Below are 14720 nucleotides of genomic sequence, written 5' to 3'. Positions count from 1 at the left end.
ACAAGGCAGTTGTCAGCAGAATATTAACAAAAAGAATATTTTCTAGTCAAATTCTAACACAATTTTGATGGAAAAATGCTGATGATTTGCCTATAGAAAGCAATATACAATATGTGCAAGGGTGATTATTTCCTCTGTCCTGAGCCCTAGTTTATGACAACCTGCACAACAAATAGGTTGCACTGTTATGTGAAAGGAGAGTCACTGCAAGCTCCTTAGAGCAAGATTCATCCAGTCTTAAAATTTAAAGACACTTCCAAAGTGCAGGTAAATCAACCCTTTGACAAAGAATGGCAATACGTATTTCTGAAATACAAACCTGGAGCATACATATAACCTCCTGGTAGGAATGATTCCCTAGCAGGAGTGAATGAGAACCAAGCCAAATCCAAAGGGGATTTAAATTAGGTGGACAAATTTTCAAAGGAATCTCCAAAATTGCTCCTGTAAAATTTCCTCACAGAAATAGTTTTTAAGGGTACAGATATTATTTTCATTTAGTTAAATCAAGCCCAAACTTATCTCCCTGGCTATGGAGGCTTCCGCCTATTTCAAGGGGTGCTTCCGGAAACAACAGAGGAATACTGATTTCAGCTGGATGCAACTGCCCAGTCCTGTCGCCTTCTCTGGAAAAAAGTCTCTACCCTGCCAGGCTGTCTCCTGGGGATGATGTAGGGGATCCATGTCTCCTGATAGTCTAACATCAGGAGTGGATTTTTCCTTCTCACTGAATCAGCCAGAGAAATCTAAATGGGCTGTGCTGGCTGAAGAGGATGTCTCCCTTGCTGAGATTCTCTGTGTAGACCCTTGGGGCTAAGGAACACCAGTGAGCCAGGCAGGGACAGAAGAGTCCATGATAGGGTAACTGCACTGGAGTTGCTGAGAAGTCATTTACCTAACCTCTCCTCCCCTAAGGCAGCTCGGCAACGCCTTCAGCACTGAACTTTTTGTTTGTTTGTTTACTACGTTAGCATCAAAGAGGCTTTGTCTATTTTTGGCAGGACAGAGCATCTACTAGTGAAAAATGCTTATATGAAATCTTATTACAGGATCTTCATTTGTTTCTATTAGCCTCATTTAGTCATATTATTTTGGTGTTTGGCAGATAACATATAAACAAGGACAGGACTATAGACAAATGCTATATTAAATGCTTGTTTAGTGGTTTAGTCCCAAAAAGCACAAGTGCAATTGCCTTCAACACAAGACAATGCACATTTTTCTCTTTATGGCAGAACACGTTCCTGCAGGAAGCAGAATACTGTCATCCCATTTCCTTGATTACCTGCAAAGTCCCTTGAACTTTTCAGCGTGGTCACCCTTATAACTATTACCACTGCATCCATTTATTTTCAATACTTTTCTATCCATTTGAGATCAAACTGTATCCTCAAATGTCAGCATAAAATTTCCACTGAACTCAATGGAAGCCACACACATGCACCTGAGGACAGAATTTGGCCCTTATTTAGTTTTGTTTCTGCTATGTCATAACTAAGCATGATATGAACTTGCTTTTGTTTACAAAGAACAAAAAATAAAAAGATTGTGTCCCTTGTTCATTGGAATCCATCTCTCTCCCTGTGTTCTAAGCAGGCAGCTGAGGCAAGCTAGCCACTAGACACAGCAGACTCTGGATTTCTATAGCTATGGGTTGGGCATTTACAGTAAGGAGGATTTTATGATTAAAAGCCTGAAAATGAAAAACGAAGGGCCTCATCCTCCAGTTCTTACTCACATGAGTATGAACTGCGTGCCCGGACCCTGCATCTTAGGTTGAGTAAAAGGAGTGCAAATAATCACCAGGAAACAACGAATAGTCATAAAGGTCAAATTATCTCCTGAGACCCACCCCATACAACCTCATTAATATCATCTGAGCCAAATTCTCTGCCAGCGTAATTTGGTGCAGTTCCGTTAAAGTCACTGCAGGTGCACCAGTATATTCCAGCAGAAAATTTGGCTCATATAACTAATCTCTCTCTTTCTCTCGTGTGTGTGTGTGTATACATACAAACACACACAATAATTATTATTGCTTTTTTTTTTTTAAGACAGCACCATAGATGTGCATGGCACTTGGTAGATAAATGAGATACTGCCCCTGCTCTGAGGAGCTTACGATCTCCATTTAAATGCAGAAGAATATAGATCTGTAATACTTGTCACTCATGGGTGAGGCCCTGTACGTTTTAGGTTCAAGATTAGCTTCTAGTGGAAACTCCTGTAGGCCCCCATAGCCACTGAGGGGTTGCACTGGTGCTTCTCCCCTTGAAAATAGGATTCTTTACCTTAGTTTCCACAGAGATACTCTGAGCAAGGCTCATGCACTCAAGTTACATGCAGGGATTCAGAATTGGGTTCATAATGAAATAATTTAGCTCAGAGGTTTATTCAAATGAGTAGCAGCTTGCTTAGAACTTTATTACTGAGGAGACTATTTCTGTGTTTGTGTTTTTAGCTATCACTGAAATTGCAGTCACTGCATTTCTGATGTAGGATTTTTGACCAGTAGATCCACAAAGCAGTTAAGAGACAGCCCCTAAATGCAGAGGGTTAGAGAGTTCCCCTGCACAGCCTCACTATACACATCCCCCATACACAGATCTACTGTGATTATGGCCTTTGGAATTCATATAGAGGGTGGGAGACAAAATCAGAGCCATATTTTTATTTTGATTGATAGTAAATTGGTGCTAAAATGGAGCACATGAATAAGCACGTCTACAGAGATTTGAAATGAAGATTCTTGGTCATCAACTGTTAATCTTGTTTATGCTGTTTATGTAAAGGAACAACACTGAAAAAGCAGCATGCCATTTTGGGGTGACAAAATTCTGGACCACAGCTTTTATGTTTTAATTTCACTCAGTTTAGTGACGCTAACTGAAATTTTTTCTACTACTTCATCTCTTCCCAAAGCAATTAAAAAGTCAACTTTCCAGGGATATATTTTGGATTTAGAAATCTACCATACAAATTCTGGATTAAAATAATAAAAATGACTACTGGACAAATAAAAATGTATATATTGTGAGTAAATTCAATTTCTCATTTAAATAGACAATGTATATTGATTCTTTAAAAACATGAAAAACACTTCTAGACCTTTTAGAACTGGACCTATTTCAAGTATTACAAAATAACACTGCAGATTCTGACAAAAGTATTGTAACATGGATCATGAGTTTTCCATTCATTTTGTCTCCCCAAAAATTACATATATTAAGTCATCTGGGTTTCCAGAAGACACTATTTAAAATGGGAAAATGCAATCAAGGAAGAGGTTGAGGGACAGGGTCTTACCTTTGGGGAATCAGCTTCTAGAGTGATTAGGAAGGGGAGCTTATGATAGAAATGCGATACGAAACAATTAAGTAAAAAATCATGTTAATTTAAAAGTTATGGAAATATCGGAAGATACTTGTTACAATAAATGCTGTACATTTAACATATCTACTCATTCATATTCAGACTCAATGGCATGGACAAAAATGATCTCTTCATTTTACAATATTCCTGGATTATACTTTAAACTTTATGCCAACAGAAAATTACATTTGTTTGGCTGTTCTAAATAGGAGTTGCAAATATTCGGAAATATATATAATGAAAGAGACTTTTATTGCGATTTCAAGCATTCTACTCTGCCCTAAATGTATATGTGTAACACTCATTAACACTAATGGGTGCTGCATGTGAACATTTCAGTTACAGTGATGACCATGTTGTCTTTATTCAAAGAATAGACTCAAAATAAATGCTGTATGATTTCCAGGCGTTATGAGTCTGTGGTTTGTTACACAGGTATCGGCATACTGAACTATATCGTTTTCCACTCTAGCATGCAAGTATTTATGAATCTATAAAGTGATAGTGTGTATATGACTCAGAATATTTTAATTAGACAATTTAAAAAAACTCTTCAAGAAATAAACTTAGTGGTAGTTAAAGATGTTTTATAGTCCCTTATTTTTCAATTTTAAAAAATCAGCTGTTTTGCTTTGCCCCAATACACAAGGTTAAATATATTAATAACTTAAAAGTTAAAACCTTTTAGAAGGAAAGCTTGACTCCTTATCCTTTGCATTCTCTGAGGATATCAGCAATGTCTTCCATACGGCAGTTTTTGCCATTTCATCAGAAATATTTATTACAGATGGATCATCTCTAGACAAAAATGAACACACAATATCACAAGTGATCAGTCTTTGTTCTCTATATTACTATACAGCAGGACTTGGTCATTGATTATTATGATAAGAAATATATGAATATGTTAAACAATTATATTAGAACTTAGTAAATATTATTAGCAACTTCCCATATACTCCATTAATGTCACTTATTTAGTGCTTTACTCTTGCAAAATGTTGTACAAACATGAATTAATTGATCCTAACAACATCTGTAAGGTAAGTAGGCATCACCACCAATTCATAGATGGGGAAAATGAGATACAGAAAGGTTATGTGAGTTTCCTAAGGCCACTGAACATATCAATGGACTAAAACGGAAGAACTCCTGGTTCCTAGCACCCTGATCAATTCACTAAACCAATGTTTCTCAGTGACCGGTCTGTGGTGATGGTGACTGGTGACGGTCCCTGAGATCTCCCTGACACAGTTGAGGAAGGCAGCCAGCCAGTCCCTAGTATCAAAAAGATTGAGCAACACTGTTCTAGACTATACTAACCAACTCCAAGTGTAAGCTGCAGTGTTTTAAACCCATTGCAAAGCTGGAGTAATTTAAAGATTTTTTTTAATGATTTCAAAATGAATATCCTTTCTATTAAAAAAAAAAGAGGTATTAAAAAAATCAGTAACAGGAGACTCCTGAACCCTTATGTCCCTAACTTTACTAGGACTGCTTCTGAGGAACTGTAGGACCATGGACTTAACCTTTCATATATTTATTTTTTTAAATCATTAAGGGCCTCAGTCTGTGATAGCACAAAACTAAATATTGTACATCATTTATGACTTTATTTGTATGCAGATCAAGGCTCGGTATACAAAAAAAAAGTGGTTCCAAAGTTTTTGATGAACTGCACCAGTTTGCAAGACTAGTGCCTTGATTGCGTCTGTGGCCTCTTAGGGTATGTCTACAGTGCAATTAGAAACCTGCAGCTGACACAGGCTCACAGGGTTTGGCTGCAGGGCTGCAGCCTGAGCTCTGAGGCCTTCCCACCCTGCTGCCCACCCTAGTCTTGCAGTGGGTGTACCAAGAGCCAGCCCAGATATTCACCATCAGTGGGCTGATCCTGCAGTCTTTTCACAGGCAAAACTTCCACTGCTGTACTTTTTTCACGGTGAATAAAGACTGCAGGATCAGGTCCCAAGGCTAGGGAGGTGGGACCTAGGACACAAAAGCCTGAAGCATGAGCTTTGGGATGCATATTTGTGCTCTGTTAACACACATGCATATTTCTTTTTGATAGGACAGATTTCACTCTGTGCCAAGATTAAGAATTGTCACAGTATTGTGGCATGACAGGATTTTATACAATTGTTTAGTCCTTTTCTCATGTTTGCTTACATCAGCCCCAAGTTAATCAAAAGTATATTTTACCTGTAATGACCTTCAAGTGGTAACTGAACAGTGCCCTCCTCTTCCATTGCTAACATACTTTGTTCTTCCTAGGAGGAAGACATTTAGATGCAAGAGACAAAATGATGTTCTGAACATGGTTATATCTGTTATAACCTTTCTTTTCTGTAATATTAAATATTTACTAAAGTTCTTTAAAACAGAGGATACAGTTCCAATTACTTTTTATGTTTCACACATCTGAAGCTAAAAATAATGTATTTAAAGGACAATTTTCCACTTAATGGTATTTTTATCATTAAGTGGAAACATAAAAGTTTCCTTTGTAACAAAAAGAGAGCGAAGTTACTAATAAATATTCAGCAAAGAATGTATATATCAGATTTCAAATACTATGTAAGAGCAGACATTTAGGACGCTCTGTTGAGCAAGCAAGAATCAGGTAATCCCAGATTTATGACTACATGCACAACTTTACTGTAAAGTGAATGAGCCAGGGCCCCAAAATTAATTTTCAGTGGAACACAAAAAGGCACCTGGGAATACCAGGGGCTAAGGAGAATGGGGATGTGCATTCAAATCCATTGGTCAAATATTGCAAGTTCATCAAACCTTTAACTCCAGAAAAACATAACTCCTAAAAGCAACATGTCCTGTTGACAGTGAGAGGACAAGAGCCACTTCAAGCAGCTACAGGCTTTATTCCTTTTCTGAGTTCAAATCCAGAGCATTCCTCAAATATACCCCAGGCTTAATATATACCCTCAAGTATACCCCACTTAAACTCAACGTTCTACAGAGCCCACATTATTCCAAGGCCTCAGGCAGGCCAGCACACATCCCAGGGCCCACTTAAGGGCCACAGCCCCATGCAACCTATTACATGAGGAAACTTCAACGTTTTCCGCAAGAGTGCCAGGTTCTCTGAAAATCCAAAACTCTCTGCACTAAAGGTGGGTAGATACCTAATTTACAGGAAAATGTGGGTGCAGGAGAGTCTATATGCACCTCATTAATTCTATCCCCAGTGAGGGGCACCTAACCCATGCTCCCATGGCCAACCGTCTAACATCGCAATCCAACAAAACAAACCACTCAACTGAACCATAATAGCGTCTGCTCAACATGAACGCAGGCAAATGCTTCAAAGTTAGGTGTGCCTACACTGACCAATGGATGCAATCATAACAGCCTGCGCTAACGCAGCACAGCACACACAACTCCATAAAGACTGAATCACAAGAAATTAAAGCCCTATGTAACCAATAACCCAAAGGAAAGGGGTCGGAGTGTTATTTCCATACTGGGGAGTAAGAGGTGGCAGAGTAGGAAGAGGCTTGCTCCATTTGCCTTGTATGGGTGTCACTCTACTAGCTAATCCCCGCATTTATTAGGAGGATTGAGATTGACCAATAGCAACAACGTTAGGGCTACCACCGGGTGGCAGGCACTGTGACAGCACCCTGGTCATATGGCCCACATTCTGAGCCCACACTGTTAATTTGGCACTAGCTATAATGGCCAGTATCATTTCCCTCAGTGAGGAAATTTAAGTCTTGCCAAAATTGAGTTTGTCTCCCTACCCATTTTACTACTAGACCTGTTAAAAAAGTCACCATTTTAATTTTTATAATGAGAAAAGTGTATTTTGTCCATTTGGGTTTTACTCAAAATGACGTAAGTAGTTAACTCTGAGGTGGCCTCCGAAGTGTGTATTGGAAGAGATGAATAATATACAAAAGAAAACTGCTAAGCAGTGGGAAAAAATTGCCCTAGAAATGTAAAGCAACGTAAATTATGAAATTTTGATCCAGTCAAACAAGTTTTTAGATCTTGTCAACTTTATTTATACTCTTGTGGGTAGAATATTTCTATTTTTAAAATCTGTGTGATAGCAACTCTCCAATTAATTCTTTAGAATACATGTCAGAAGTTTTATTACTAGTTAATTTTGTCATTTCCAGGCTTCACAGCTTCATAAGTTTTTGACAGTTAAACAGTTTTAATGATAGCTCCAAATATTTAGAAATGCCAAAACATGTAAAAATAACCTCTCGAAATAGACAGTGACTGAAATAAAGCAGCAGCAGCAAAAAAAAAAAAGAAAAAGAAAAAAGATTTTTCCAGTTTTGTTGTCTGATGCTATGCTATCTGGAATGTGAAAGAAAGCGACACATAAGCAAAACATGGGGATGATATGGAAAGGGTTCCTTTCCAACAACCTAAAATGTGAAAAAAGGTACCTTGATTACTTATAATTAGTTTGACTCAAAAAGACAACAGATGTGGACTCAAATCTCTGGTTTGCATTGGTATATCAGTTACAGTGTGAAGTGGAACGAGCAGTGTATTTTAAATTTCATTCTGATAACTTTGGACATATATTGCAAATAGTAAATATTAATAATTAATATATAATTAATACATTTATCACTTATATAGCATCTTTAGTTTTCAAATTATTTCATAAACATTAATTTTCACTATCCATCAGTGAGACAGGACAGTAAATTTTATCCCCATGCTACAGATGGTTAAACTGAAGTAGAGAGGCTAAGGCCCGGATTTTTAAAATATTTAGGAGTTGATGTGTTCAACTGAGTTAGGAGCCTACATACCACTCTAAAAGGGATTTAGGCACTCAGCGCCAAAATCCAATTATGAGCCAAAGGGGTTTAGGTTCTTGAGTTCTTAAATCACTTTTGAAAATTAGATTTAGCCTTCTAAATCAGTCAGTGTTGTAATGCTGAGCACAGCAATGTCTAAATAACCTTTACAAATCCAGGCCTAAGTGAATTGTCCAAGGGCACTGAAAAAAACTAATTTCCAGGATTAGAACTCGGGGGTTTCTGACTCCTAGGCCTGTGTTCAAATCACTAGACCATACCCCTCTCTATGGGGCCCACTTCATAATTAGATGTACCACTAGGATTCCTTCCACCCACACAGAATCTCTTTGACCTCAGTATGATATTATGCTAGCATACAGGTCTGCAGTAGTGCATCTATTTGCAGGAATGGGGCTTAGATTTGTAACTTTAAAATGTGATATAATCAAAGTCAAAGGACTGACACTGTTAAGTCTACATGTCACATGGATGATGACTCAGCTCTAAGATTTGGGGTAAATAATTCAATGGAAATACTGATAAAGAAGAATTAGGAAGTGAACAATGCAACCCCGACCTACCTCTTTTTCTGCATCTTCCAGTTTCTTTTTCTTGCTCTCAGGCATCAAATCATCCAACCAGCTTAGCTCCCGTTTGGTAAAAAATAAATCCATGAGTTTTCTGACAAACACCAAAGCTAAAACCTGGTCAAGACATTTATTTCAATGGTCAGGGTATTGTAGGCAAATAAAAAATGGTAAATATGCTTTTAAAGGGACACTTTCAAAAGTGATGGTGTTTAAATTTGTAGTCAGGAGACATGCATGGCACAAGCATACATATGGCTGTTATACTGTCTACTCTGCTTTGCTTGCTTATATTTGGTTGGTGGATCATCCAAGAGGGAAGCTGGAATTTTATTCTTTATTTTGGAAGGGCTAATGCATTTTTCAGGGCTTGGGAATTTTTTTTTAGGGTGCAGTATATTCTGGGCCAATTAATCTTTATTGCCATCCTCTAAAGCAGCATGAAATACTAATCTTTTTTTAAGTCAGTGATATAACTAAGGAGAATTGATTTCAGTAACAGAATCAATTGAGTTATTTATTTCAACAAGACATAAAACTGTTAACAACAAAGTCTCTCCAGGCACTAAACACCCTTATTGAATGGATGTTCTTTATGTAAAATAATCAAATAGAAATTTTTTTAAGTGTCAAATTGTCTCATAAAGGACCAAATCCTACTCACCTTTCTCATGAGACTAGACAGTAGGGTTATTCAAATGTATAAAGGAAATGAGATTTGATCCAAACTGCAAGGTTTATATAGAATTTCACTTAGATCATGCAATGTGAAACTATCCTTACCTATATTTTGAATATACCTGTACACAATTCATGTTTTCTAGCAATTATTTATAAGTTAGGAGAAATAAGTTATCTTTTTGAGAAAATAAAAGAACATTTTTCATACCATCATTGGAAAGACAATGGCAGCTCTTGAAACCTTTATAACCCACAGGAGTACAAGACAGCTCAGCTGAATTATGGTGAAGAGATGGACTTTTCGAAGAGGAACATGCCTCAGATAAATAAAATCTGGTTGATGCTTTGCAGGCATCCAAAATAACTTTATTCTATCAAAAAGCTAGAAGAAATATAAAGCATAGATTTTAGCTACTAAATTCTAAGAAATTTATAAGCAACTGAAAACAGGGTCTTATAATGTGAAGTGTCAGGCAACCTTAATAAAAGATGACATAACCAGCCCCACCAATAATAAACAAAATTTAAAATAAATGGGACACTGTCAACTTGTAATCATATTTCTACATTTTGTGACAAGTAACCCCTAAAATATCTAGAATTGAAGGAGATTAAAGAAAAATGTTTGCTTCTTTCTCTTTCAGTTTGTTTTCTCTGTGCATTTGACAGCACTTTGTGCATAGACTACTTCATCGTTTTGTTGATGGTGCATGCCCCTTCCTCAGGCTTTGCAAGGGTGCATCCATCTCAGCACTTTTCACACACCAGTGCAGCTCTACCGGCACTAGCCAATTTGGGGGAGTTCATGTAGGCTGGGCATACGTGTTTTTACTACGTCATTTCACTTTGCATCAGTACATGAGAAATAGTCCTAGTGCCAGATCCTGAGCTGCAGCTGTGAAGTGATTGGCACAGCTCAGAAGAGTGGGATGTTAAGGAGCTGTTGGTACTCCCACCATCCTTGGCGAGCTCTGTGCCGGCCTAGGCCCAATGTGTAGATTGTTGCCAATGGTGTTCCAGCTGCCAACTGCCTCCAGGGCCATTCCAGCAGTGGGGAATCACTAGAGCATTCCCTTTCCCCAAGTCATGTCCACTGTAGGAGTTGCTACAGTTGCTCTTCCCTATCTGAGATATCCCTTACATGTGGGAGGGGAATCCTCAAGAGTCTGGCTAAACCAGCTGTAGAGCAGCTAAACAAAGGATTGGTCTACTTGTGTAGATGAAACTCAAGTGGATGTTTACCATTAATAATAGCAGCAATGTTGAAAAGGAAGAGGCAGTAGGCAGGCCTGTGTACAAAGGGAAGAGGAAGGAGCCTGTGCAACAGTGCGTTGCTCTGAGGCCCACCCAAAAGTCTCTTTAAATAATCAACAGAGGAGCAGAAGAATCATTATCAGTTTTTAATTTCCATGTATACTATTTAAAGAGAAAAATCCATTTTATTTTTCAAATTAGTCACTTCCAGGAAAAGAAACTTGACAGTGTCCCTTTAAGTTTCTATATGAAAGTAAATAGAGAGTAAAAGAAAAAATGACAATCCATTTTAAAAGTAAACACAATAACTAACAGAGAAACATATGTGTGCTTTTCTTGTACTCCATTTTACCTGAATTCCCTTTAGAGATGAAGCACCCATGTAAAGAAATACCCCATAGAGTACTGGCATAGGAATAAACTGCACAGGTGAGGAGAAAAAAAAGGATGAAAAGAAGAACATAATGAATATCAGTTCATGTATAAAGATATTTTAATTCAAAGAGCCATATTCCTGAATTAATCAAACCAGAATAAATTCAGAATAACTCCCTTAAAATTAGTAGAGTTACTCTGGGTTTACAACTGTGTAAATAAAGAGCAGAATCTGGCTTCAAAGATGCATTTTGCTTTAACAGTTAGTTACCACACTGTACTTTACTCACTGTTCTCAAAAATTAATACAAATGCCCGGAAAATAAAAGTGTAAGAGTACATACATAAAATAATCAGATAGCTTTCCGGTAAAATATTGTTCAGAATATGACCTGAACATTGCAACCAACATTCTCAGAAAAAGCATCTAAGATTACACTTTTTTCATACTGTAAATAAAACAAAATAAATAATACTGCTAAGGGAAATTGTCTGTGCTGTTTGCACAGTGTTGTAAGTACAGTGCATGACTGTTTCCCAATGATTTTGTGAGTCTATCTAGTTAAAATGTGCAGACTCTTTCTGGTACAAAGTATGTGGGCAGGGAAATCTTTCCATATTTAAGCACCTATTTTAAATGCAATGCACACAACGCACTTTTTTGTGAAACATGCTTAACATTATATTTAAATCAGAATTACAAAAAAATACAAAAAAATTACAAAAAAAAATATAAGCATTAAACAATCTATTCCCTTCATGATAACCATACATAAGGTCAAATCCTGATCTCTATGAAACCTATGGCAAAATTCCCATTAATTTCATTAGGACAAGGATTTTGCCTACAAGGTTTACTGATATTATTAAGAATCATGTACACGTAAGGTGAGAATAGACCCCTAGTTATTTGCTTTGACTTGGAACCTGCAGAGAATGTGAGAAAGCTTAGCTGGTTATTTCAAAGACATCAACTGCAGAATGCTTATTGGAAACCCCCTTTTTTAACCCACAGATCGATCACACAATGTTCTTAAGTTATCCAAATACTGAACAAATTCGGTTGCTGGTGTAATTTAACCAGACTTTGGTTTTTAGATGAAAATTTGCCATTAATCCAAGGCTAGACTAACAGTGAAACCCTGGGCCCACTGAAGTCAATAACAGAACTCCCACTGACTTCAGTGAGGCCAGGATTTCACTCTAATCCTTTTTGGTTAAAAATATGAAATGCCCCTACCTATTTTATTATGTGAGTGTTAGAATACATTGATTGTTGTCATACACAGAGCTATTATTGCAGTATAGGATATTGGTTGGCAGTGTGCCTAATCGATAAAAAGCATAATTAGAATTGAAATTCTATGTACAGTACAGTACTATTCACTTTTTCTTTATTTTTGAAAATGTATTACCTTAAGAACACTTGTCAAAAAGACAGATGAGCCCATTAGGACAAAGATCATGAGCCCTGTAACTCTTTGTTCCCGTATTCCAAGAAATTTCGGCTGCTCTCCTGGAGCAGAGCACTCCGATTCCAGTTTCAAGCTATTCACATGGGAAATAGAAAGGACGGTGGCAGCAACAAACCATGGTAATCCCATAATAGAGCACACTCCAAGCATGAGTGCCACCATCAACAAGTCGAGATGGTATCCACACCCTTTCTGTTAAAAGAAACAGCAACAATAACAAGATGTAAAATGACATCTGGATTAAGGAAAGCTCTAGCAGCAGACATACCTAATTAACTATTAGAAACAATTTCAAAAACTCAAATGACTAACAGAAAATAGCAGTCCTCCATGTTTTACCCAAGCTGATGTCAGCAGTGGGAGAAAGGTGGCTATGATGGTGATAGTTTGGTAATTTATGTGAAATGAGTTGGTGGTCTTAGTCTAGTTCCTAGCAGGCAAGAGTCCATATCGCAAATCTACTACCAAAACTGGTATCATTTGGCTTCTTTTCTGGTGGTGTCATGAGAGATACCAGGAGAAGCCATCCATAGAGGTGGTCCTTCCATAGCCAGTTTCAGATATGCTGGTGAGCAAATATGGGCAAAGATGTGTCGCTGCTGTTTTACCTGGACCTGATCTGTTGATAACAGTGGATGCCAATTACCAGGGCTGCCAATATGGTATCATTCACATGCAATGAATTCACTTTTTTAAAAAAAAATTAATAGAGGAGAGCAAACAGACATGGTCATACAGAAGGTTGAAACACAAAGGGATTCTTCCCTCCACAATATATCACAGATACTGTTAAATTAGCAGCTACAAAACTAATTTAAATCGTCAGTGTCTATAAAAGTACATGCACCTTTTTGTATGTTTTAAAATCCTTTATATTAATGTCACATCAAGTTAATAAGTTCTCAGTAGTATCATTATCATGCTAAACTGAGGTTTGCTTGTGATTTTTTTCTGGAGATTTCAATCTGTGTTTCTACTTTTGTCCATTGTAAAAATAGTCTTCTATAAATTAAGAAGGTTGGTTAAAAAAATAAATCAGGTACTGTGCTTTTTCAGTTTCCCCCATTACATTCTTAAGAAATACAATCCCATTGGTAGGAACAATCAGTATGAAAGAAATACCATCGTTAAAGGTTGACTGTGTTAGACAATCAGATAAGTCAAGTTTTAACATTTCTGTGCTACCGAGCAGAGGTATGTAAAACATTTGATTCAAACCTCAAATGCATTCAAAATCAACCTTGGTTTATGTTCAACTTGTATGTGAGAATGAACATTGCTTTGCATAAAGTTTTTCCATATAAATGAACTTTTTGTCAAAGCTGGACTTTTTTTCTCCCTCTTTCTGAAAACCCAGGAGTACTGTGAGTATATTCAGACTACAGCTGGAGGCATAATTCCCAACTAGCATAGATGTATACATACTAGATATGATCGACATAGTGTTATAAGAATAGCAATGTAGCCAAAGAGGCTTGGGTTAGCTGCCTGAATATATATCTAGGGTCTCAGACAGGATTGTATTTGGCTGGCTACCCGCACCACCACAGCTACACTGCTATGTTTAGTGAGCTCTCTTGAATCAAAAGAAAACATCTACTGTGATGGAAATTACACCACTAGCTGCTGTGTAGACATACTCTCTGAGACTGTGGTTCACCAGTGCACTTAAAGTTCAAACTGTTAGTGAGAAAAGTCACATGGGGTAAATCACATACAGTATTTTCCAATATGGCAACACGTCCAACTTCCTGTTCTGATGAAGCAGTAAAGTTCAAGCAAATAACATGAATGTGTTGAACCAGAATCTTACCTGAAAACTCATGCAGATGGCTTATGATAAAAAAAAAAAAGTCACTAAACCATTTCCAAACGAACTTGGACGGGTTTGCTACAGAGACTAAAAAAAGAAACTGTAAGGCACACTCTATTCAGAATTTCTATTCAGGAAATATAAAAAAGAGAAAAAAAATGATTTGGAAGCAGACAATTTCTTTCTGAAGATGAGTTTTAGTTATAAAATAAGAAGTGTTTGGGTTTCTGAAATGTAAGTCACATACCAAACATGAAAATGCCATTTTTATTCATTTATTTTGTTTACCATGGGAGACAACTTTATATAAAGTAAATCAAAGAAAAAACTCCCTTCACTATCTCACTAGTCTTACATCTAAGACATGTCTAGCTAA

General features: G+C 37.2%; 1 protein-coding gene across 6 annotated transcripts in view; it reads right to left on the bottom strand.

Moving 5' to 3' along the window:
• The window catches only part of SLC4A10 (solute carrier family 4 member 10), a 270102-nt gene that overhangs the window by 3717 nt on the left and 251665 nt on the right, over window positions 1-14720 (bottom strand). For all 6 annotated transcript variants that reach the window (XM_065561769.1, XM_008178464.4, XM_065561767.1 and 3 more), the window contains 7 exons: window positions 12472-12723; window positions 11034-11102; window positions 9636-9809; window positions 8741-8863; window positions 5572-5639; window positions 4054-4170; window positions 3307-3345 (listed from right to left, as the gene is read on the bottom strand). In XM_065561769.1, the coding sequence (XP_065417841.1) occupies window positions 3333-3345; window positions 4054-4170; window positions 5572-5639; window positions 8741-8863; window positions 9636-9809; window positions 11034-11102; window positions 12472-12723 (816 nt within the window). In that variant the 3' untranslated portion in view covers window positions 3307-3332. The remainder of the gene's footprint in view (window positions 1-3306; window positions 3346-4053; window positions 4171-5571; window positions 5640-8740; window positions 8864-9635; window positions 9810-11033; window positions 11103-12471; window positions 12724-14720) is intronic.

This window comes from Chrysemys picta, chromosome 11 (genome assembly GCF_011386835.1).
Source record: "Chrysemys picta bellii isolate R12L10 chromosome 11, ASM1138683v2, whole genome shotgun sequence".
Classification (NCBI taxonomy): domain Eukaryota; kingdom Metazoa; phylum Chordata; order Testudines; family Emydidae; genus Chrysemys; species Chrysemys picta.
The sequence above is the reverse complement of the archived record's forward strand: the minus strand, read 5'-3'. Positions and strand labels throughout refer to the sequence as shown.